Below are 22,859 nucleotides of genomic sequence, written 5' to 3' on the forward strand. Positions count from 1 at the left end.
AGGGCTGCGCTGCCTCCGCCGCTGCCCAGTCCTGCTTTCCGGGCCCTGGCCTCCTGACAGAGGCCCAGGAGCTGGGCTGCAGGGACGGAGGTTCTGGCCCAACCAGAGGCTCCCGGGCAGCCTGCCCAAGGGAGGAGAACAGGGGTGCAGAGCCCAGCCCGGCCTGAGGGCTCCTCGTGCCAGCAGGGGGCGCTCTGCAGCCCTGGAAGAGTCATCCCTCGGGCGGGGGCTGCACTGCTCTTAGAGCCACTGCCAGGGAAGCCCTGGGGGAGGCCACGAATGGTGGAGGGGGCGGGACTGCTCCCCAGCCCGGGACCCTGGAATCCTAATCATGGCTGTCAGAGAGGCTGAGGAGCGAGGCAGGCGCCAAACGTCTCTGCGGGCGTCTCCCGCTGGCATACACTCGCCCTCCGCCAGCCTCCTGCCCAGGCCGTCCTCACCCTTACCCCTGCACCTCGGCCTCCTGGGGAGCCACAGCCCAGACAGATCCAGGACCCAGGGCCCAGACTGAGACCCTGCGCGCTCCGGCCACGCGTGCCCCCTATTGGCGGCTTGGGGCGTTGGGTGGTGGCCCTCGGGGTGTGGCTCAGCCTGGCAGTGAGGGCCCCAGCCGTGCCCCCTTCTCCATCTTGGCTGGGCTTCGCAGGGGGAGGGGGCCCTGGGTCCCGCCCTGTAGTCCGCAGCCCCCACCAAGTGTGCAGTGGGTCCCAGAGACAAGAGACCCCTGCCTGCCCGCTGCATCTGTCTAAGGCCCGGATGAAAGAGGTTTGCAGTGGGCGCTCAGTGACCCTTGCCCCTCAGGAAGGGAAGGGAAGGAGGAGATGCACTGCGGTGACAGCCCCAGGCCCCTGATGGGACCCCCCTGCCCCTGCTCAGGTTCCCAGACTGACGGACCCTTGTTGAGGGGAAGGCTGGGCTCAGGAGGGGGCGCTGCCCTGAGGGCGAGATGGGGACCTGACCCAGCCACACTGACTTCTACCTCAAGCCGTTCTCACCAAGTTGTTCCCTGAGTTGCAGTCCGTGTCCGGTCCAGTGGTCCTATTTGGGTGCGTGTCCACCCCCATGAGCACAGTAGTGCAGGCAGCTATAGGTGTGGGAGGGGCGCCAGCCTGTGGTGCCCACGGGTGGCAGAGGTGCAGGTGCAAGGAATCTAAAGGAGGGGAGGGGACGGCTGCCAAAGGAGCGGTGAGGGCCTGAGTTCCCAAGGGAATGGGCTTGGGTCCATGTCTCCCCCTGTGGGCATCTCTTTGCTTGCTGCCCTGTCTCATCCTGGTATCAGGGCAGGGTATTAATCCTAGCGGGAAGCAATTGCTTCTCCCCTGTGTGTCAGCAGGCCCGAGAGAGGCCCAGGAACACCCAATGTCCCGCTTCAAATCCCCGGGGATCGACCCCTCCTCTACTGACCCTTCCTCCAAAAGTCCATGCCCACCTTAACAAGGCCAAGGTTGAATCACCAGGGGGTGGGAGGTTTTGGAAGGAGAATGCGGTAATCGCTCCCCCATTCGCGGAGGAACGACACAGGACCCTGCGCATCTTTTGTCTGCTCGGCCCTTCCCAGGTTTGCTGCTGGTCTTTCCCGGGTTGGCTGCCGTCCCCTCCACCTCCGTGGAGGGGCGGTAGCCCCTGCCACTTTCCCCGCTTCCACGGAGGAGCGGCACACCGCAGGCCGGCTCTCTCAGGGGCTGCTCAGGTATTCCTTCAGATGTTCCCGGTGCATGTTGTCTCTTTCCTCCTTTATAGTCCTCTTCCACCAATCCCAATTCTGCTACCCACACGCCGAGCACGCTGCTCTCCTCCAATCAGGAGCAGGATCAGCTCCTGCAGTTCATCAGTCAAATTGGCGAGAGGCAGCTGCGTAGAAGTTTTACTCCTCCCCAGCGCCATATTGTGGGAGAGCAGATGCATAGAATAAGTCTTAATTCCAGTAACTTAGTCTAGTCTCAGTTGCTCCCCACATCTTTGAAATTTTTTTCCTTAAAACAACCACAAGAAAACCATGGTTTTATGACAAATGCTAAATTGGTTTGTGTGTCATACACTGAGAACCTATGAGGTGTGTCCCACCTGCCAGCACCAGCTGAGTCGGTCCCAGGCTGCTGGGCAGGGGTGGGGTTTGCTTCTGCCCATCCCCACCAGTGCACAGGTGTCTTCTCAAGAGGTGCAGAGTGCACAGGCCGACGCCCACCCTGAGGAGACAGAGCAGGTGTGGGCTCCTTGCACCTGCTACGCCCACGGCTGTTCAGATGTGCCCTGGGAGCCAGGAAGCTGGGAGCCCCGAGTGGCCGCCCAAGGCAACCTAGCACAAGAAGATCCCTGGGGAGGGGCAGAAGGAGACAGGAGAGCGCCCCTACCCACCTTTCTCCTCTCTCAGAGCCCAGCTCTGCACCACCTGGTGCCCTGGGCGAGGCTTCACAGGGCCTGGGCTGGCCTCGGGGAAAACCAGTGAATGATGGCGTCCACCAGGAAGGTGGGCATGTAGCTCATGGGGAGGAAGAAGAGCTTGGCGTCCCAGCCTGGCGAGTAGCGGGTGCGGGGGTGGCAGGCGGTCAGCGCGTGCTCCATGCAGTCCGTCACCAAGGGGAGGTCCTGCCTGAACGGAGACTTGAACAACTGACCCAACTTCATGTCTGCACAGAATAAGAAAGATCTCATGTGTGCTGCTGCCTTGCTGGCTCCTGCTTGTAGTCAACACAGAAAGAAAGGGATCTTGGCCGGCGCCGCGGCTCACTAGCCTAATCCTCCACCTGCGGCCCCGGCACCCCGGTTTCCAGTCCAATTGGGGCGCCAGATTCTGTCCCGGTTTCCCCTCTTCCAGTGCAGTCTCTGCTGTGGCCCAGGAGTGCAGTGGAGGATGGCCCAGGTCCTTGGGCCACGCACCTGCATGGGAGACCAGGAGGAAGCACTGGCTTTGGCTTTGGCTTTGGAGCGGTGCAGCGCCGGCCACAACAAGCGGCTGTAGCGGCCACTTTGGGGTGAACCAACGGAAAAAGGAAGACCTTTCTCTCTGTCTCTCTCTCTCTCACTGTCTAACTCTGCCTGTCCAAAAAAAAAAAAAAAAAAGAAAAGAAAAAAGAAAGAAAGAAAGGGCTCTCCACTTCTCACCCTCCTCCTCCGAAGCACCCAATCCCATGCACCCGGCTCCCCTGGAGAAGCCCCAGCCCTGACTCCACAGGAAAATGGCCCCACTCAGCCCCCACTCCCCTCCACCTGGCAAAGCCGGGCACCTAAACGCAAGGTCTCGGCCACGCAGAAATGCAGGCACAGGGTCTCAGCTCTCTGTAGCGCCAGCTGGCCGTGAGTCTGCGGCGGCTTCCCTTCCTGCCTCACTTCCGCCCGCAGTTACCCGGGTTCTGGTGCTCGGGGGTGTATGTTCTACTAAGCCTGCACATGGCTTCAGGTGACTGCTGACCACACATGACCGTGGAAATGGGGCTGAACGGCCCGCCCTGGGGGGGTGGTGGAGGCGGAGCCTGCAGGATGGACCCCCCTGTCAGGACTGGAGGCACAAGCGCTGGGCTCAGGATTCCCACAGGACATTGTCCCTCTACCGTGTGCACACTCACTCACAGGCTGCCAGAAAGTCCTCGCCATAGATGGCCCTGACCTCCGGGCCAGCGCGCTCCCAGGCCGCCCGTAAGGACTGCATGAATCTCTTCGGGTCTGCCATGTTGGTCTTGAAGACACCGGGCTCAATGATGGCCACCTTCACCCCGAAGGGGGAGAGCTCCCTCCTGCAAGGCAGAGCGGCGGAGGGCACAGACACAGCGCTCATGGAATCCACACACACACATCCCCACACACAATAAACCCCACAGAGCACTGGGGTGCAGAGGCCAGGGCACAGCTGGGGAACGGCACTGGGATCACAGCGCTGCTTCTGCCCGGGGCCCACGCATTGGACACCCAGGCGCTCATTGGCTGTAAGTCAGATGTATTCTGCCGCCAATCACTCCCATGCTGTGCCCTCCTGGTCCCCTCGCAGCCCATGCAGCCCCAGGTCCCGCCCATAGGCCCCTCCCCCCCCCCCCGCTCCTCCACCCCCACACAACTTCTCCCAGCCTGGTCCCAGCTCAGCCATGGCCACCGTCTTCTGGGGAGTGTCCGTCTGCCTCTGGCCTTGCCTCCCACACTCAGGGCCATGCCCTGCCCTCCTGCCAGGGCACTCTCTCGACCCAGACTGGACTGAGTGGCTCCCTGATTCAATCTCTCCCATGGGGCTCCATGCCAACAGCAGGATGCACAGCCCCACCCAGAGTCCTAGATCCCCACAGGCTCCTTGTGCCCACCTATCCACCTGCCAGGCCCTGCCTAGTCTTCCCCTCCAAGAGCACCCCCATACCTGAGGGAGTCCGAGAAGGCCTCTACGCCGTACTTGGAGATGCAGTAGCCGCCACCAAACAGCGAAAGGCGGCCCACAAAGCTGGCGACATTGACCACGCGGCCCCTGGCCTTCCTCACTGCAGGCAGCAGGCTCAGGGTCACCTCGATCATCCCCAGCAGGTTCACGTTGAGCACGTCCACAAAGTCCTGTTTGGTCAGCCACTCGTTGGGGGTCGTGGGCATGGAGATGCCAGCATTATTCACCAGGCCCCAGAGCCCTGGGAAAGGAGAGGGCAGCTCTGGGCTGTGTGTGTGCAGTGCGGACACAGCTGTGGTTCAAGTCCACGTCCACTAGCCTGACAGCACTGGGACGGGTGTGGCACGAGGGCGAGGGGTAGCTCAGAGAAGCACACGGGGTTTATTGGGCTTGGGGGGGCTGAGGAGCCTGTAAGCTGCTGGGCGGCAGCCGGCAGCCTTCCTCCCTCTGCTCTTCGTGACCCAGCTCAGCGCGTGCGCAGCGCACAGCAGGCGGCCACCCCGCACGACACCCTGCACTACAGGACCTGCTGCCCACACTGTCTGGAGACGTGGGACTGACGTCTGCGTGTTCATGCGCTCACGTTGCCCTCTTGGGCACCGTCGGCATCCCCGCTGCATTTTCAGACTTTCTGAACAACTTGTAGTGAGTGCTGATCGTTTATCACGGGAAAAGACAGACCATAGAGAGAAGCAAACGGGGAAGAGAGGGAATAGAGGAAGATTAAAAAAAAAAAAAAAAAAAACAGAAAGAAGAAAAAACAAAGCAGGCTGAGACAAGGTTTGTTGAGAAAGTGAATTTGGAATGTGGAATGTGGAGAGGGGTCACGTGTTTGACGTCAGTGGACTGCCTTGAAACCCACTGTATAAATGTTTTAAAAATATTTATTGCCGGCGCCGCGGCTCACTAGGCTAATCCTCTGCCTAGTGGTGCCGGCACACCGGGTTCTAGTCCCATCAGGGCACCGGATTCTGTCCCGGTTGCCCCTCTTCCAGGCTAGCTCTGTGCTATGGCCCGGGAGTGCAGTGGAGGATGGCCCCAGTGCTTGGGCCCTGCACCCCAGGAGAAGCTCCTGGCTCCTGCCTTCGGATCAGCGCAGTGCGCCGGCCGCAGCGGCCATTGGAGGGTGAACCAATGGCAAAGGAAGAACTTTCTCTTTGTCTCTCTCTCTCACTGTCCACTCTGCCTGTTATATATATATATATTTATATATATATATCTGTTTATTTATTTGAGAGGTAGAGTTACAGACAGTGAGAAGGAGAGATAGAGAAGTCTTCCATCCCCTGGTTCACTCCCGAAATGGCCGCAACAGCTGGAGCTGCGTGGATCCGAAGCCAGGAGCCAGGAGCTGCCTCTGAGTCTCCCATGTGGGTGCAGGGGCCCAAAGACTTGAACCATCATCTACTGCCTTCACAGGCCATAGCAGAGAGCTGGATCAGAAGTGGAGCAGCCGGGACTTGAACCGGCACCCATATGGGATGCTGTTGCCACAAGCAGAGGATTAACATACTGTGCCACAGTGCTGGCCCCCACTTTATCAATATTGAACAACATTCCTGCAGGAAGTGCTTGGCAGCCCAGTGGGTGGGGCCAGAATTGAACAACGCTGGATAAGCCGCTGCTTGGGATACCAGCATCCCCTATCAGAGTGTTGGTTCCAGTCCCAGCTATCTTGCATCACAGCTCTGGGCTAATGCGCCTGGGAGAGCAGTGGACAATTGCCAGAGCACTTGGGTCCCTGACCCCCAAGTGTAAACTGTGTGGTGATCCTTGCTTGTGGCAATTGCCTGATGGAGCCCCGTCCACGAGGGCAATTTAGGTAGCGAACCATCATGTGGAAGATCTCTTGCTCTCTCTCTCTCTCCCTTTCTCACTGTCACTCTGCCTTTCAAATAAATTAAAAAAAAAAAAAAAAAAGCCTTTTTGTGAAGAGTGGAAAGCACCCACCAGGCGGGCTTGGGGGAGCAGGCAAGGCCGACTTCTCCCACCCCTGGCAGGCCGTCCTCTGCTCGAGAAAACATGGGCCCTCTTCGGTGAACTGGGAGGGCCACCGTCTCCCCAGCTCTTCCGGTCCCCAGTTCACGGATCTGCCAGGAAACTTCCCTGGAACACCCACACACAAGCTCCAGAACTGCAGAGTTTCCCGGCCTGCAGACACGGCTCCACGGACTGCAGGCCGGATGAGGGGATGTGGCCAGTGGACAGGCTCCTCCCCTGCTCGAACCAAGCCCCGCCCCATGGCCATGCAAATTCCTACCCAGAGAGATTTATTCCCAATATCCCAATCACACACAGGCACACAGAGAGGCAAATGTACAGAAGTTTACCAAGACAGTTAAAACTTGGAATTAGATACCTCGACATAGCATAGCAGGCTTTAAGGACAGAATATTCTAATTAACTATACGTGGCATTTTGAAGATATTTCCCTTTTATTGTAATACTACTTATATTAAGAAAAAAGAATATGACATAAACTAGACAAAAAATAGAATTCTGTAGACATCAAATATTAAACTACCTCTCTCAGCAGTGCAGATTAGGGATGATCAGGTTTCTATTTTTATGTTTTTCAGTATTTTCCACAAAGATTATGGTTTCCATTTGGAAAAGTGTAAGGAATGTTCTTTTCCTTTCCTAAAAGACAGGTAAAAAGAGGGAAACGGGGACCCATCACCAGCTCGGCTACTCTAAACCTGACCTTAACCTTCGGACCCATCTGAAAATGGGAGGAGTCCCTCTCTCTCGGTGGACGCCAATGGTCACCAGGAGGAGCAGGGCAGGTACTGAGGGCCTGAGGCTGCTCCAGCGCGGCCCCAGCCTCCAGGGCAAACCCGAGACCAGGGCTCTGCTCCCCTCCCCTCCCTCAGGTGCCCGGCTCCAGCCCAGGCGTCAGCGTCCAGCAATGAGAACTTCTGCTTGGAAAGGAGGCCCCGAGACAGGAGGGTTCTGGGGGCAGATTCTCAGCAGGGCGGCCTCGCACCCTGGCCACAGGGCCCCCAGCAGGAAGAAGAGGCCCAGCCTGGCCTGACCGGTGAGGGCCAGAGTCAGACTGACCTCAAGCCCTGAAAGACGCCTTGGGACTCCTGCTGGGGAGGAGGGAGAAGCAGCCAGCAGACAGGGGCAGGGAGGGGCTGGTACCTCGGTCCCCCACGCGCTCCTGCACCCACTGGGCGGCGGCCGCGATGCTCTCGGTCTTGGTGACGTCCAGGGTCACCGTCTCCACCCTGTCCGATGTCTGGCGCCTCAGCTGCTCGGCCCCCTCCTCCGTCAGACACGCAGCCAGCACCCTCAAGCCCCTCCTGTCCAGCTGTCTGGCCAGCAGGTTCCCGAAGCCCGAGTCACAGCCCGTGATGAAGACGAACTTGTCCAGGAGCTGGCTCACCACCTGCCTCTCCCGGTACCAGCGCACCAGGTAGTACAGGCCCACGAGGGCCGCCAGACACAGCCACATGGCTTTGTGGGGTCACGCACAGACAGGCTGCGGGGAAACCTGAGTGTGGCACCTGCTCCAGCAGAGGAGGGAGCAGCCAGAAGACTGTGGTAGACAGCCTGCTCCCTGGTGCTCTGGCAAGGTTCTTCCTTCCCAGCTAACCACTGTCTTTCTAGAACTCTTATTTATTCTAACTCCACCCCTCTGTTCTTTGGACTTCTTTTGCAAGGGCTCAAACTCCTATGTATGGACTTCAGAGTGTTTATTGAACTTGAATAAACCAATATTTAATTAGATATCCCATGCACTTGTTTAGTACATTTGTGCATATGTATGTGTGTATATGTGTGTGCACATTCATGTGTACACTTATATAGTACGTGTGTACATGTGTGTGTGCACATGATTAGGTATATGCAGGTGTAAGCATGTGTGTCTATTATAACCCATGTCCCGCCTGTCCTCTTCTCACTGATTCCCCTCAGTATTCCTGTGCACACACACAGGTACCCACAAAGGTGCACCTGCAGGTGCACACATTGGCATGCAAGCCCCAGAGTTGCAAGGAGGGAGGAGGGGCTGTGTGCACAAGCAGGTGTGGCCCCCCGGGCACTGCTGCCACTGCCCTCTGCCCCCTTTCTCCGTAGGGCCTGTCCTGCCGTGTAACACTCAGAGTTGGGACCCCTGTGAGCTCCAGGGTGTGAACAGAAAGACCCCGACAAATGATGACCACAGGGATGGCCTGGACAGGACATGGCAGGCGCTGAGCTTTGTCAGTATCATGGGGCTGGGACACGGCAAGGAGCTTCCTTCAGAGACCCACAAGGGCCGGAGCGCGACCCCTACAGGTGTGCACGGAGGGCTCTTGGGTGAGGTTGAGACCAGCCCTTCCCAGCAGGAGGAGGAGAGAAGAGGGCAGGGAACTGTTCCGGGGCCTGGGCCTGAAGCAGCCAGGGCTGTGCTGCCTCCGCCGCCGCCCAGTGCTGCTTTCCGGGCCCTGGGCTCCTGACAGAGGCCAGGAGCTGGGCTGCAGGGACGGAGGTTCTGGCCCAACCAGAGGCTCCCGGGCAGCCTGCCCAAGGGAGGAGAACAGGGGTGCAGAGCCCAGCCCGGCCTGAGGGCTCCTCGTGCCAGCAGGGGGCGCTCTGCAGCCCTGGAAGAGTCATCCCTCGGGCGGGGGCTGCACTGCTCTTAGAGCCACTGCCAGGGAAGCCCTGGGGGAGGCCACGAAGGGTGGAGGGGGCAGGACTGCTCCCCAGCCCGGGACCCTGGAATCCTAATCATGGCTGTCAGAGAGGCTGAGGAGCGAGGCAGGCGCCAAACGTCTCTGAGGGCGTCTCCCGCTGGCATACACTCGCCCTCCGCCAGCCTCCTGCCCAGGCTGTCCTCACCCTTACCCCTGCACCTCGGCCTCCTGGGGAGCCACAGCCCAGACAGATCCAGGACCCAGGGCCCAGACTGAGACTCTGCGCGCTCCGGCCACGCGTGCCCCCTATTGGCGGCTTGGGGCGTTGGGTGGTGGCCCTCGGGGTGTGGCTCAGCCTGGCAGTGAGGGCCCCTGCTGTGCCCCCTTCTCCATCTTGGCTGGGCTTCGCAGGGGGAGGGGGCCCTGGGTCCCGCCCTGTAGTCCGCAGCCCCCACCAAGTGTGCAGTGGGTCCCAGAGACAAGAGACCCCTGCCTGCCCGCTGCATCTGTCTAAGGCCCGGATGAAAGAGGTTTGCGGTGGGCGCTCAGCGACCCTTGCCCCTCAGGAAGGGAAGGGAAGGAGGAGATGCACTGCGGTGACAGCCCCAGGCCCCTGATGGGACCCCCCTGCCCCTGCTCAGGTTCCCAGACTGACGGACCCTTGTTGAGGGGAAGGCTGGGCTCAGGAGGGGGCGCTGCCCTGAGGGCGAGATGGGGACCTGACCCAGCCACACTGACTTCTACCTCAAGCCGTTCTCGCCAAGTTGTTCTCTGGGTTGCTGTCCGTGGCTCAAGTCGGAGGTCCTATTTGGTGCGTGTCCTCCCCTAGGGAGCCTGGCAGCGCAGGCCGGGTCAGGACCCTCACAGTCCCCTGCCACTCTGGACAGCAGTGCAACAGCACCCACAGGCACACCGTGAATGCCCGCCCACGGCTGTGCTTTTCACTTCCTGAGTTTTGTTCCTGGGCTTGCCCCCAGGTGTCCTGCATGTGCACAGAGAAACAGAAGTCAGGAGACTTAACTGTTGGATCACATGCCAGAGCCGGCCTTGCCCTCAAGAGGGGGCTTCTACCTCTGTGATTTATGGAAGCTCAGAAAGTGGTTTCCACAGAAGAACAGGAATAGGACCCAGGGAGGGGCCCCAGCTCATCCCAATAACTGAGGGAGTTGAGAAGGCCTCTACGCCGTGCTTGGAGATGCAGTAGCCGCCACCACTCAGTGACAGGCGGCCCATGACACTGGAGACGTTGACCACGCGGCCCCTGGCCTTCCTCACTGCAGGCAGCAGGCTCAGGGTCACCTCGATCATCCCCAGCAGGTTCACGTTGAGCACGTCCACAAAGTCCTGTTTGGTCAGCCACTCGTTGGGGGTCGTGGGCATGGAGATGCCAGCATTATTCACCAGGCCCCAGAGCCCTGGGAAAGGAGAGGGCAGCTCTAGGTTGTGTGTGTGCAGTGCGGACACAGCTGTGGTTCAAGTCCACGTCCACTAGCCTGACAGCACTGGGACGGGTGTGGCACGGGGGCGAGGGGTAGCTCAGAGAAGCACACGGGGTCTGTTGGGCTTGGGGGGCTGAGGATCTTGTAAGCTGCTGGGCGGCAGCCGGCAGCCTTCCTCCCTCTGCTCTTCACGACCCAGCTCAGTGCGTGTGCAGTGCACAGCAGGCGGCCACCCCGCACGACACCCTGCACTACAGGACCTGCTGCCCACACTGTCTGGAGACATGGGACTGACGTCTGCGTGTTCACACACTCACGTTGCCCTCTTGGGCACCGTCATCATCCCCGCTACAGATTCAGATTTTCTGAGGGAGACTCAGAGAGACAGAGACAGAGATCTTCCACCTGCTGGTTCACTCCCCAAATAGCCGCAATGGCCATGGCTGTGCCAGGCTGAAGCCAGGAGCTAGGAGCTTTTCTGGGTCTCCCTCACGTGTGCAGGGACCCAAGGACTTGGGCCATCCTCCACTGCTTTCCCAGGTGCATTTGCAGGGAGCTGGATTAGAAGTGTAGGGGTCGTTGGCCGGCGCCGCGGCTCACTAGGCTAATCCTCCGCCTGTGGCCCCGGCACCCCAGATTCTAGTCCTGGTTGGGGCGCCGGATTCTGTCCCGGTTGCTCCTCTTCCAGTCCAGCTCTCTGCTGTGGCCCCGGGAGTGCAGTGGAGGATGGCCCAAGTGCTTGGGCCCTGCACCCACATGGGGGACCAGGAGGAAGCACCTGGCTCCTAGCTTCAGATCAGCGCAACTCTGGCCATTGTGGCCATTTTGGGGGTGAACCTACGGAAAAAGGAAGACCTTTCTCTCTGTCTCTCTCTCTCACTGTCTAACTCTGTCTGTCCAAAAAAAAAAAAAAGTGTAGCAGTCGGGACTTCAATGGATGCCGATATGGGATGGCAATGCTCAGGCCTTGGCTTAACCTGCAAAGCCACAATGCTGGAAACATTTTCAGACTTTTTTTTTTAACAGCATATTTGAGAGGGCTTTAAACATTTCCAGGGCCTGGCATTGTGACATAGCAAGTTAAGCTGCTGCCTGTGACTCCGGCATCCCATGTGGGCACCGGTTCAAGTCCCAGCTGCTCTACTTCCTCTACTTAGCTCCCTGCTAATGCACCTGGGAAAGCAGCAAGTGCTTGGGCCCCTGCACCCATGCGGAAGATAGAAGATTCTCTCTGCCTCTCTCTTTTTCTGTAACTCTGCCTTTCAAATAAACAAGTAAATCTTTAAAGAGTGTGTGTGGAAAATGCGTGTTATCTTTTTGATGCGTCTTCCGTGAGCCCTGGGGAGCTCCTTGCACAGTAGGTGCCTGCTGAGGTTCGGGAAGGGCTGAGTCCCCCGAGACTTCTGTGTTGCAGCTGAATCCCTACCGGGAGGTGCACACTGACCCTGGTGCCGAGAGCTGGGGCCGCCGGAAAGGTCTTCAGTTTCAACACATGGAGCCCTCGTTCGTGAACGTGGTCTCTGTAAGAGGGGCAGAGACCAGACTAAAACATGCCCCGGTGCTCTCTGATTCAGGCTCAGGCGTGTCCTGGACCCCTCAAGGCTCCGCCTGCAGGGAGCCAACCCCAGATCCCCCTTGACCTTGCCCTTGTAAAGCTTGTGCCAACTTGAGCCCCCTTTCATGACGAAGTAGCCTGCTTCTGGTGTTTCATTACAGTAATGAAAAACTGACCAACACTCAGTGCTCCTCAGCCACCTGATGGGGGGAGGGGAGGGGGGAGGGAGAGGAGGGAGTGGAGCAGCGAGGCAGAGTTTCACTGGGAAGGAAAGACTTGAACTCCTCTGTTTGGGAGACCTTGGACAACAGCCCTTCCTCTGACCTTGCAGACTGCCCGGAGCGTCCTGCGTTCATACTGAGCAGCCTTCTGCACCACGGCTTGGAAAACCCGGGGGGGCAGAGTCTCAGGGAGGCCAGGCTGCCCCTCCCCGGAACCCGGCATGCAGGCCCTGCCTTGTGGCCCTGAAAGTGTCCCCCCTCCTCTCTCCCAACCAGAAGGCCACCCTCAACTGCTCCCCTTCAAGCTCACTCAGCTCTGGGAAAAGCTAGCAGGAAGACATAGACAATGCCAAGGTCGAACGGAGTTCCTCGTCCTGTGACCTCAAGTCTGAACTGGTCCAGAAAGACCCCTGTCGTCGTGGGAAGGAGCCCTCCTACACCACGATGTTCTAAGAGCCCAATTAATATGAGTATATAAGGACAGAGGGTCCCAGAAAATAGAAATTTAGAGGATTTCATGGATGACACGAAAATGTAGTAAATGGTTTCAGCACCCAACCACAGAAAGTGGTTTAAAGTAAGTAATGCTGTATCAAAAGGTAGAATATTCTAGCTCGTTAAGTATAACATTTGAAAAAAAAAGTCCCATCATGTTCTAAAAATGTTCATCTTGAAGCTGATATTGTGGCATAGCAGGGAAAGCCACCACCTGCAATACTAACATCCCGTTGGCACCAGTCCCAGTGCTGACTGCTCCACTTCCAATCTAGCTCCTTGCTAATGGCCTGGGAAAAGCCATGGAAGATGGCCTAAGCATTTGGGCCTCTGCTACCCCCGTGGGAGACCTGGATGAAGTTCTTGGCTTCTGGCTTCAGCCTAGCCCAGCCCCGGCCACTGTAACTACCTGGGTAATGAACCAGTGGTTAAAAGATATCTTTCTCTAAGGGGCCGGTGCAGTGGCACAGCAGGTAAAGCCACCACCTGCAGTGCCGACATCCCATATGGGCGCTGGTTCGAGTCCCAGCTGCTCTTCTTCCGATCCAGCTCTCTGCTATGGTCTGGGAAAGCAGTAGAAGATGGCCCAAGTGCTTGGGCCCCTGCATTTGCGTGGGAGACCTGGAAGAAGTTCCTGGCTCCTGGCTTCGGATCAGCACAGCTCCGGCCTTTGGAAGACCTCTCTCTCTCTCTCTCTGCCTCTCCTCTCTCTGTGTAACTCTGACTTTCAAATAAATAAATAAATCTTTTTTTTTTAAAAAGATCTCTCTCTTTAACTGTGACTTTTAAGTGAATACATAAATCTTTTTAAAAGTTGATCTTTTTAAAGGAAAAATATCATACAAATGTGCTAAATAGAATCCTACAGGTGCCAAATTGTTGGCCATACCTATGTCTGGAGGGCAATGGAAGGGTGAATTTTGTTTTTATCTTTATGCTTCTTGGTATTGGCCGCAATGATCATGTTCCACCTATATTTCAATAAAAGAAAGCATGGTTCGTCCCCTCCCATAATAAAATGTACACAATTGCGTGCTTTTTAAGGCAGAGAAGCGGCCTCTCCTTGTCTTTGACCTTCCTAAGCCCCATCTGCCATCTCAGGGCCTCCTCCAGAGAAGGAAGCTCATAACTCTCGGTGGGTGCCCACGGTCTCCAGGAGGAGCAAGACCAAGTGCTGAGGCGGGAGCCTGGCCCCCACCACAGATCTGAGCCCAGGACTCTCGTCCCAGCTTAGAGAGGAGAGAAGCAGCCAGCAGACGGGAGCAGGGAGGGGCTGGTACCTCGGTCCCCCACGCGCTCCTGCACCCACTGGGCGGCGGCCGCGATGCTCTCGGTCTTGGTGACGTCCAGGGTCACCGTCTCCACCCTGTCTGATGTCTGGCGCCTCAGCTGCTCAGCCCTCTCCTCCGTCAGACACGCAGCCAGCACCCTCAAGCCCCTCCTGTCCAGCTGTCTGGCCAGCAGGCTCCCGAAGCCGGAGTCACAGCCCGTGATGAAGACGAACTTGTCCAGGAGCTGGCTCACCACCTGCCTTTCCCGGTACCAGCGCACCAGGTAGTACAGGCCCACGAGGGCCACCAGCCACAGCCGCATGGCTTTGCGGGGGTCACACATGAACTAGAGGTGTTCAGAGCCGTGCCTGGTCTCCCAGGCAGGAGGGCTGTGGCAGCAGCCTGGCCAGCAGGCTCCCTGGACTGCAGTCCTCACCTCGTCCCTGATGGCCATCTTCCTGGAAATTCCTGTATCTTACCTTACTCCTCTTCGACTGTTTTTGGGATTGCTAAATCTGTGTCCTTGGAACTATCAAGTTCTTTCCAGAAGGAAAACATGAGTACTCAGCAACACTCTGTCTGCTGCTGACACAGGTGCCGGTGCAGGTGTGCACACAGAGAATGTCAAGTGCTCTTACGTAAGCGCAAGTGCACAACTGCCTCTATTGGGCCAAAGTCCTGAACCACGGGCGTCCTGATTACAGGCGGGGTTTTCTTGGGGATCTGCAGTCATGGGCAAGACACAGTAGACGGAATCCCCTCTCTGAGCCTGCACGTCCTCTTCCGGCTCAGCATCCAGACTCGCCCCTCGGAGAACCAAGTCAGAGTCTCTCCAGGAGTGGAAGGGGGAGGAGAGAGGGCAGGAAGAGGTCCCCTCCCGGGATGAGTGCCCTGGTTGCAGGGAGGGCGGAGGGAATGTCGTGCAGAAAGCAGGTGCAGAGGAGTTGGGAGGGAGGGTGAGATGTTTCCTGCCCCAACCATCGGCTGGAGCAGAGCTGTGGCTGCAGTTTGAGCACTGGCCTGGACCAGGCCCCATGGACTGGTCAGTCCATGCCCATGTGGTCAGTCTCTTCAGTATCAGGATGTCCCTCATTGCCCCCACATGGGGCCTCCAAGAAGGCGGGAAAGAGCAAAGCCATGGGCTGCTAAGGGCCTGGTTTAGGTGTTAACCACACAGCCTGTTCCTAGCCTGCAGGCTGTGTGCCACCCTGCTAGGCCAGGGACAGGACACACACAGCCCCTTCCTTGCAGGGGTGGCAGAAGTGGGAAGTCACTGACCCTCTGCTCTTCCGAAAGGGCCACGGTTGCAACGGAAAGCAGTGAGGGCCACTCCCTCATCCGGGCAGACTCAGCTCTCCTGGCTGCAGCAGGCCCCCTCTGTAGGATGAGAGGCCTGGGGCGGGGGGAGGGAGGAGCTGTGAAGGTCTGATGGGACTTTGAGGCCCCGGGGACATTGGACATCCCTGTCACCTTGCTTTTCTTTCCACTGTGCCAGGCCCGCCATTGCAGCCCTAGGCAGAGCCTAGTGGCACACAGCTGCCGGTCCCCTGACACAGGCGTCCCCAAGCCTCCTGAACACCACTGTGTGGAAGCTGTAGACTGTGGTCTCGTGGTCACCGTGTTTTTCAGAGGGACCTCGAAGTGCTGCTGTGGGCTCGGGGACAGCAAGAACAGGCCACAAAGATTTCTCCTAGCAAGCCAGGACACTTGGCCAGGAGTGTGGATGTGGGCCCCTGGGGAGCACGCAGCTCAGAGTCTAAGGGAGACGCAGAAGAGCGGGCTTCGGAGAGAGTGTATTTACAGGCAGGACTTTGGAGAGGGCCGGGGGAGTCATTGCCAGGGAGCCTCGGGCCAGAGGTCCCAGACAGGGCCAGGGGGCCTGCAAGGCCGTGTTTCCCCAGCTCAGCTTCAGTTCCTCCTCTCTGGGTTTGGCAGGGTCACCTCCATGGCTGGACCTGGCTTCTTCACTCCAGAACCTTCCGGAAGCAGTGCAATAGTTCCCAAACCCTTCAGCCTTGTCTGTCTGCAGTCCACCTGCCCCGGCTGCACAGGTAAGCTGGGGGACTGTGGGGACAGCTGGCCTCACCCCTCCCTCCAGGACCGGGGCACAAGCCCCTTGCTGCCAACCCCTGCCTTTATCTGTGCCTCTCAATATCTGCTCCCTGGTGCCTTCCTTCCTTTCGAACTGTTGCCCACAATGTCTTGTCTAGTTTTTGGAGGGGGGAGAAAAAAAAAGAGCTGGGGGTGGGGAAGGAGAAAGAGTAAATTTCCAGGAATTGTTTCCCTGCTGCTGCTGCTGAGAACAGAGCTGTTCACCCTCCCACCCCCCCTGCCCAGTTTGGCAGGGAGCCTGCCTCCTGCCCCTCCCTCTGTGCCTTCCTGCCAGGCCCTCTCTTTCCAGCTGCCGCCTCCCAGCAAAAAAAAAAAAAAAAAAAAAAAAAAACAACCTGCATGCTGCATGGAAAGTGCAGACCTGTCACTTATTTGTTCCTGTGGGAGCGGCTTCGCTCTGAGCCTCCGCCAGGGGAAGCCCGGCGCTTCCTTCTGCTGTGAACGCACGCTGGGCAGTGGAGCAGGTGGGGCCAAGGCTGCAGGTGACGCCTCCCTGTGGGAGGGAGGATTCCCAGACCCCGGTGACCTGAGCCACTAGAATGCACAGAAATGCCCGTGGTGTCACCCACGTGGCGAGGACAGAGCCCGGAGCCAGGGGCCTCCGCGGAGGGGGCTCAGTCCAGCAGAGGCTCGGTCAGCACAGTGCGAAGGCGTGCAGAGAAAAGGCCCCTTACTGGAAAAAGATATCAAAGGCCCAGAAACTGAGAGCCTAGAGACAGAAAGAATTGTCTGAAAAATCAAACCAAGCATGTCTTTACCTTGCTGCAGTTGATGACAGATTTCTTGACCTGGGAGTGGTCTGATGGCTAAGGTGAGGGTTTCACTGGAGCGAGTGTTGGGTGCCACTGTGAAGACTTGGCTGGGGACGCCCTCACCCCATTGGCAGTGCCTGGGTTCAAGTCCCAGTCCCGCTTCTCGTTCCAGCTTTCTGCTAATGCGGACTCTGGGAGGCAGCAGTGATGGCTCACGTACTTGGGCCCCTGCCACTCATGTGGGAGACCTGGACGGAGTTTCTGGCTCCTGGCTTTGCTCTGGTCCAGCCCCCAGCTGTTGGGAGCATTTGGGGAATAAACTAGTAGATGGAAGATCTGTGTGTGTGTGTGTGTGTGTGTGACTTTCACGTTGATGCAAATAAAAAACATTAAGTTCATACAAAATACCTATTATGGAAAAAATTGCATATTTGTGCAAAATAAATTTATCTTTTAATTCCATTTTCCCAGAAGCTGTTTGAAGTCCCCTACCTCATGTACTGGAATATTACTTACCATGAGAGGGAATGAAACACAGATACGGTGTGGATAAACTCAGAAGCATTATACTAACAGCCACAGACAGTCACATAGTACGAGTCCGTTTAATTTTTTATCTTATTTATTTATTATTTTATCTTATTTATTTATTATTTTATCTTATTTATTTATTGAAAGGAAGAGTGGCAGAGAAAGAGAGAGAGAGGGAGGGAGAGAATCTTCCAGCTACGGGTTCACTCCCTAAATGCTGACAACTAGGGCTGGGCCAGGCCAAAGCCGGGAGTCAGGGGGTCCACCCGGGCCCCTATGTGGATGGCAGGGATCCCACCACTAGAGCCAACACTGCTGCCTCCCAGGGTGCACACAGGCAGGAAACTGAAACTGGAAGTGAAGTGGAGACCAGACTCTGATCCAGGCACTGCGGCGCGGAATGCAGGCGCCCAAGGCCTGTCCCGTGAGTCCGTGTGTATGAAACGGCCGGAATGGGACCGCCCATGGAAGCAGATGGCGGAATGACAGGGGCTGGGGCTGGGGGCCGGGGAGGGCGGGGTGACTATGGAACAGATACAGGGCTTTCTCTAGGGGTGATGGCCGTGCTGGGGAGCTCGACAGAGCGGGGCTGCACATAAACCCGCGTGTACTCACTGCCACAGCATCTCGCGCTTTTAAACTGGCTCCTTTCGCATTAGGGGACTTTCACCTCCGATGCATGCAGATTTCACGCCCTCAGCCAACATGCTCCTGACCCTGTGCCTACAAAACCAAGGGCTCAGGCCCAGGAGGCTCTGTGGCCGTGCAGTGTGGCGTGTGTGAGACAGGCAACGTCTCTGGGCCTCGGCGACGAGGAAGACACCCCTCTCATCTCCCCACGGGGCACTCAAGGGGACTGACCGCCTGAGAGAGCTCTGCAGGGCAGGAAGCACTGCCCACAGTAGCACAGGACACGGGACAGAGGGAGAGGCAGGTCCCGTCTCTCCCCCACGAGCCATCTCCTGCCCCAGCCCGTACCACACCCTTCCCGCAGCAAGTGTGGAGCCTGGGGGTGGGGGTTAGGGGAGGGGAGATGCGGTAGGCTTCCCTTTCCACCCAGGTTCTCATGAGGGCAGGGAGCTGGATGCCCTGTGAGGGGCGGGAGAGAATGGCTGGGGCCAGTCATCAAAAGCCCAACTGGATTTTTCTATTTCTTTTAGAAGCAACCCCCACCCCACCCCCCGCCAGCCCTGCCCTGCACAAGACACGCAGCTCTGCTCTGGGGGACTGGAGTGGGAGTCCAGGCCGGAGAGGACAATGCGCATTTACCCTGCGACACACGTGTGCGATGCACTTTGCCTCTATGGCTCACCCCCGTTAGCAGGCGTGACTGTTGCCCCCTTTTGCAGAGGAGAGAAGAACTGAGGCTTAGAGGGACAGGGTGCTGAGGCTCCTCTGCTGGGACGTCCCCTCTCGCGGGACTGGGGAGCAGCAGGAAAACCTCATCCATCTGCCACAGAGCTCAGCCAGTGACAGCTGCTTCCCGGACGGAGGGCGGCCCCCGCAGCCAGCAGGAAAGCCAGCCCCACAGCAGCCTCCTCGCAGCTCCCCAGCTGCCCAGACCACACAGGCGCTCCTGCACCGCACTGGGGGTTCGCACAAGAGACGCTCAGGTGAGTGTGGCTCTGTCTCCAGGGACAATGGCAACCAGGGGCTTGGACACATAGGGGTGCATGGATTTTCCCAGGGGTGAGTTAGATGTGTGTGTGTGTGTGTGTGTGTGTCCATCCCACACCCACTGCCCAAGGCAGAGCAAGAGCCACTGCTGATGACCTGGGCCAAGGACCAAAGAGTGAGGCGTCAGGGGAGAAGACCCCCGGGGCTACAGGCGGGTGGGCCTAGCAGGTGCAAACAGTCCTGGTCTCTTCCAGCCCTGAAACCTCATAACCGCGTCTCTGCTCTGGAGGCAAAGCCGGCAGGTGAGTTGCATGTCATTTATTCAGTTTGAATCTAAACCCCGCCCCTCTTGCTTGTCTTCAGTCCCAGCATCTTCCCCGAAGCACCCCAGTCCCTGTGGCTTTCAACCTTTCGAATGCGCAGCTGCTTTCTTTTTTTTTTTTTAAGATTTATTTATTTATTTGAAAGTCAGAGTTACACAGAGAGAGGAGAGGCAGAGAGAGAGAGAGAGAGAGAGAGAGAGAGAGAGGTCTTCTGCCTGCTGGTTCACTCCCCAAATGGCCGCAACGGCTGGAGCTGCGCCGATTCAAAGCCAGGATCCAGGAGCTTCTTCTGGGTCTCCCACGTGGGTGCAGGGGCCCAAGCACTTGGGCCATCTCCTGCTTTCCCAGGCCACAGCAGAGAGCTGGGTTGGAAGTGGAGCAGCCGGGACTTGAAGCAGCACCCATATGGGATGCCAGCACTGCAGGCGGCGGCTTTACCCCTTACGCCACAGTGCCAGCCCCAAGGCCGCTTTCGAGGTCTCCTTTCCCTCCCCACCACAACCTTCTCCCCAGCAGAGTGTGTGCTGGTCCTGATGACAGCCGAAGCCAGCTCGGGGCCCCGCCCCTCGGAGGTGGTCACGCCGACCGCCCCAGCCAGCGACTTCCCGGAGATCCACAACTGGACGGAGATGCTTGACTTCCTCAACGCCACGCTCTCCGAGTGCCACCTGAACCTCAGCGAGAACACCAAGCGTGCTGTGCTGTTTGTGGTCTACCTGGCCATCTTTGTGGTGGGACTGGTGGAGAACCTGCTGGTGATCTGCGTCAACTGGCGACGTGCGGGCCGCGTGGGGCTGCTCAACCTGTACGTCCTCAACATGGCCGTCGCGGACCTGGGCATCATCCTGTCGCTGCCCGTGTGGATGCTGGAGGTCACCCTGGACTATACCTGGCTGTGGGGCAGCTTCGCGTGCCGCTTCACACACTACTTCTACCTGGCCAACATGTACAGCAGCATCTTCTTCCTGGTGTGCCTCAGCGTGGACCGCTACGTCACCCTCACGCGAGCCTCGGCCTCCTGGCAGCGCCACCAGCACCGAGCGCGCCGGGCCGTGTGTGCGGGCGTCTGGGTCCTCGCGGCCATCGCGCCGCTGCCTGAGGTGGTGCACATTCAGCTGATGGAGGGCCTGGAGCCCATGTGCCTCTTCATGGCGCCTTTCGAAACATACAACTCCTGGGGCCTGCTGGTGTCCCTGTCCACCACCATCCTGGGCTTCGTGTTGCCCTTCCCTCTCATCGCTGTCTTCAACGTGCTCACGGCCTGCAGGCTCCGGTGGCCGGGGCAGTCCGAGGGCCGGCGCCACAGCCTGCTGCTCTGTGCCTACATAGCCGTCTTCACCATCTGCTGGCTGCCCTATCACCTGGCCCTGCTGCTGCTCACCCTGTACGGGACCCACATCTCCCTCCACTGCTACCTGGCCCACCTGCTCTACTTTTTCTATGACATCATCGACTGCTTCTCCATGCTGCACTGCGTCGCCAACCCCATCCTTTACAACTTCCTCAGCCCCAGCTTCCGGGGCCGGCTGGTGAGCGCCGTGGTCCATTACCTCCCCAAGGACCAGGCGCGTGCAGGCGGCCGGGGCTCCTCCGCCTCCTCCACGCAGCATTCCATCGTCATCCTCAAGGAGGGCAGCCCGCCCTCTGCAGCAGGCCCCGGGCCACACCAGGGCCCCAACTGCCAGGCGCCCTCTTTGCCTCCAAATACCTCGCCCATCTCCGTGCCCCAACCTCCCACGCCCAGCGGAGGTGGGCCGCAGGCACCTCGTGAGTGAAGGGAAGGCGGGAGGGCCAGGGGAGAGATTCCTGGGGTGTGAGCATCTGAGCGCCTGCGGGCCATGTTGAGTAGCCCTCAAAATGGAGAGGTGGCGGGGGGTGGGGACAGAGAACAGGTCCTTGTATCCAAGGGGCCATGCAGGAAAAAAACAAAGGTGAAATAAAGCGTAGAGGCGGCTCTGTCTCCGATGTCTGATCACCCCATGCTTCCAGCTGCAGTTGGGAAGGGAGCTGGCAGAAGCAAGGGGACCCCCCGTTTCACAAATCACCAGGGGGCTAGAAAGAGGGGGCGCTGTAGGAACCTCACAACATGTCCCTTGTGTGTTTGCCTGTTCCACTTCCAGCTCACCATGGGGACAAGAGGCCAGAGGCCAGGGAACCAGGAGGCCCCAGCAGGGCGGCCCCTGGCCGTGCATCCTCAGGGCTGTGATAAGTCAGGGGCTGGGAGGATGGGGACAAGGCCAGGGCCAGACACAGGCACCCTGCAGCTGGGTCAGCAGGATGGTTTCTCCACCCTCAGCCAGCCAGGAAACAGGGGCTCTATTTCCTGGCCGTGGCTCCCCTCCCCCTTGTCCATCCTGCTCCCCCTCCTCCAAAGCAGAGGGGCTGTCCCTGAGTCAGTGTTCCTTGAAGCTGAGGGACATACTCCCAGCTTTGGATCCGGGATGCTCCGAGGCTTCCAGGAAGACCCGGAGCTATCAGAACCACCCGCCCCACCCTCATCTCTCCTTTTCCCTCCAGATCACGGGGCACCCGTGCTGGGAGCAGATCCTGGGACGGCAGCAGCAGGGCCTGGCAGGTGCTCCATCCCTCAGCCTTTGTCCCCGCCGCAGGATGGGGGGAGTGGAAATTTCCGAGTTCTGTCACAGGGCAGAGTGCTGACGCTGTGTTAAGTCAGTTCTCCCTGGCCATCTCTTTTCATTGTTTTCCTGTCCGGCTACTTCTGCTCATAAACACTTGTTCTGTAGATAAGCAGCCCTGTTGTTGACAGGCAGGTCTTGGGAAAGTCGGACCGTGTCCAGGAAGCACCGTGCAGTAAAAGCCCGAGACGAGCTTCTAGCTTCTGTTTCCACTTCCACATCCTCTCAGTCCTGCTGTGGAGAGGGAGGGGTGGTGGATGTGATCTCTGATCACCCCAGGGTCTCCTCCGTCCCACTCAACAGCTCCGTGTCTGGAATCCTCTCACTTCCCGTCTCCTCCGCCTGTAGAAACCTGAAGTTGTACTCATGGGAGGCGTTCAGCGTGCACTCCGCTGGTGCACGCGCCCACACCTAAGGGCCTGGAGCAACAAACAGCGCCCCAGTGCAGGGCTGAAGGCTTTTGGGATCAAGAGTCTGGGTTGTGGCTCAGGGCTGCAATGGGGCCTAACCTAACAATGCAAAGACTGCATTAGGGACCTTGTTCAACACCCAGCAGAGGAGCAGGGGTTTGCCCTGGCGCTTCAGACACCGCCTGAAGCCACAATCAGAACGCCTGGGTGTAACTCCCAGCTCCAGCTCCTCGTCCTGGCTTCCTACCAGCGCAAACCCTCAGAGGCGGCAGGCGATGGCTCTAGTGGTTGGGTCCCTGCCACCCACCTGGGAGACCTGGACTGAGCTCCTGGTTCCAGGCTCCTCCCTGGGCCCAGCCGTAGCCATTACAGGAACTGAACCAACAGACGGGAGCCCTTATCTGTACCTCTGCCCCTCGAACAAAACAAACCACCACCAAGCCAAGATCTGATGCCCGCGTCATACCCCACCCGTTCCTGGAAGATGCGCCCTCTGTCCTGCCCCAGGTCACTCAGAC

The 22,859-nt window shown here is 58.5% G+C and overlaps 2 protein-coding genes across 8 annotated transcripts; one reads left to right on the plus strand and one right to left on the minus strand.

Moving 5' to 3' along the window:
* Positions 1-1,933: 1,933 nt before the first annotated feature.
* LOC138843007 (retinol dehydrogenase 16) lies at positions 1,934-14,410 on the minus strand. 4 transcript variants are annotated; one of them, XM_089308560.1, is made up of 6 exons: positions 13,970-14,297; positions 7,502-7,816; positions 4,340-4,598; positions 3,568-3,731; positions 2,356-2,627; positions 2,005-2,186 (listed from the first exon to the last, which is right to left on the minus strand). In XM_089308560.1, exons 1-5 carry the CDS (start codon positions 14,280-14,282, stop codon positions 2,410-2,412), a joined length of 1,269 nt encoding a protein of 422 aa, XP_089164686.1. In that variant the 5' UTR covers positions 14,283-14,297; the 3' UTR covers positions 2,005-2,186; positions 2,356-2,409. The 4 variants fall into 4 exon arrangements, with proteins under 4 accessions (XP_089164685.1, XP_069908532.2, XP_089164686.1 ...); XM_089308559.1 differs by lacking the exon at positions 13,970-14,297 and having other exon boundaries at positions 1,934-2,186; positions 2,356-2,877; positions 7,502-7,952; XM_070052431.2 differs by lacking the exon at positions 13,970-14,297 and having other exon boundaries at positions 1,934-2,186; positions 3,564-3,731; positions 7,502-7,952.
* On the plus strand, positions 14,107-21,248 carry ACKR5 (atypical chemokine receptor 5). Of its 4 annotated transcripts, none has more exons than XM_070052426.2 (5): positions 14,107-14,243; positions 15,896-16,011; positions 18,815-18,968; positions 19,227-19,274; positions 19,812-21,248. In XM_070052426.2, the coding sequence occupies exon 5, from the start codon at positions 19,829-19,831 to the stop codon at positions 21,068-21,070; it is 1,242 nt and encodes a 413-aa protein (XP_069908527.1). In that variant the 5' UTR covers positions 14,107-14,243; positions 15,896-16,011; positions 18,815-18,968; positions 19,227-19,274; positions 19,812-19,828; the 3' UTR covers positions 21,071-21,248. The 4 variants fall into 4 exon arrangements, with proteins under 4 accessions (XP_069908527.1, XP_089164687.1, XP_051688952.1 ...); XM_089308561.1 differs by lacking the exon at positions 14,107-14,243 and adding an exon at positions 14,687-14,780 and having other exon boundaries at positions 18,516-18,968; XM_051832992.3 differs by lacking the exon at positions 14,107-14,243 and adding an exon at positions 14,708-14,780.
* Positions 21,249-22,859: the final 1,611 nt, after the last annotated feature.

The sequence above is a fragment of the Oryctolagus cuniculus genome, chromosome 11, assembly GCF_051225735.1.
Source record: "Oryctolagus cuniculus isolate XC-2025 breed Fujian yellow rabbit chromosome 11, ASM5122573v1, whole genome shotgun sequence".
NCBI classification, from domain to species: Eukaryota; Metazoa; Chordata; class Mammalia; order Lagomorpha; family Leporidae; genus Oryctolagus; species Oryctolagus cuniculus.

Excerpts from the sequence above, each read along its gene's own strand:
- LOC138843007 (XM_089308559.1), bottom strand. The coding sequence starts at position 7,814 with ATGTGGCTGTGTCTGGCGGCCCTCGTGGGCCTGTACTACCTGGTGCGC. Across the intron at positions 3,732-4,339 it reads GCCTTCTCGGACTCCCTCAG|GAGGGAGCTCTCCCCCTTCG; the intron begins GTATGGGGGTGC and ends TCTGCCTTGCAG. Across the intron at positions 2,878-3,567 it reads CGAGGACTTTCTGGCAGCCT|GTGCGTGGCCCAAGGACCTG; the intron begins GTGAGTGAGTGT and ends TCTCCCATGCAG.
- ACKR5 (XM_070052426.2), top strand. The coding sequence starts at position 19,829 with ATGACAGCCGAAGCCAGCTCGGGGCCCCGCCCCTCGGAGGTGGTCACG.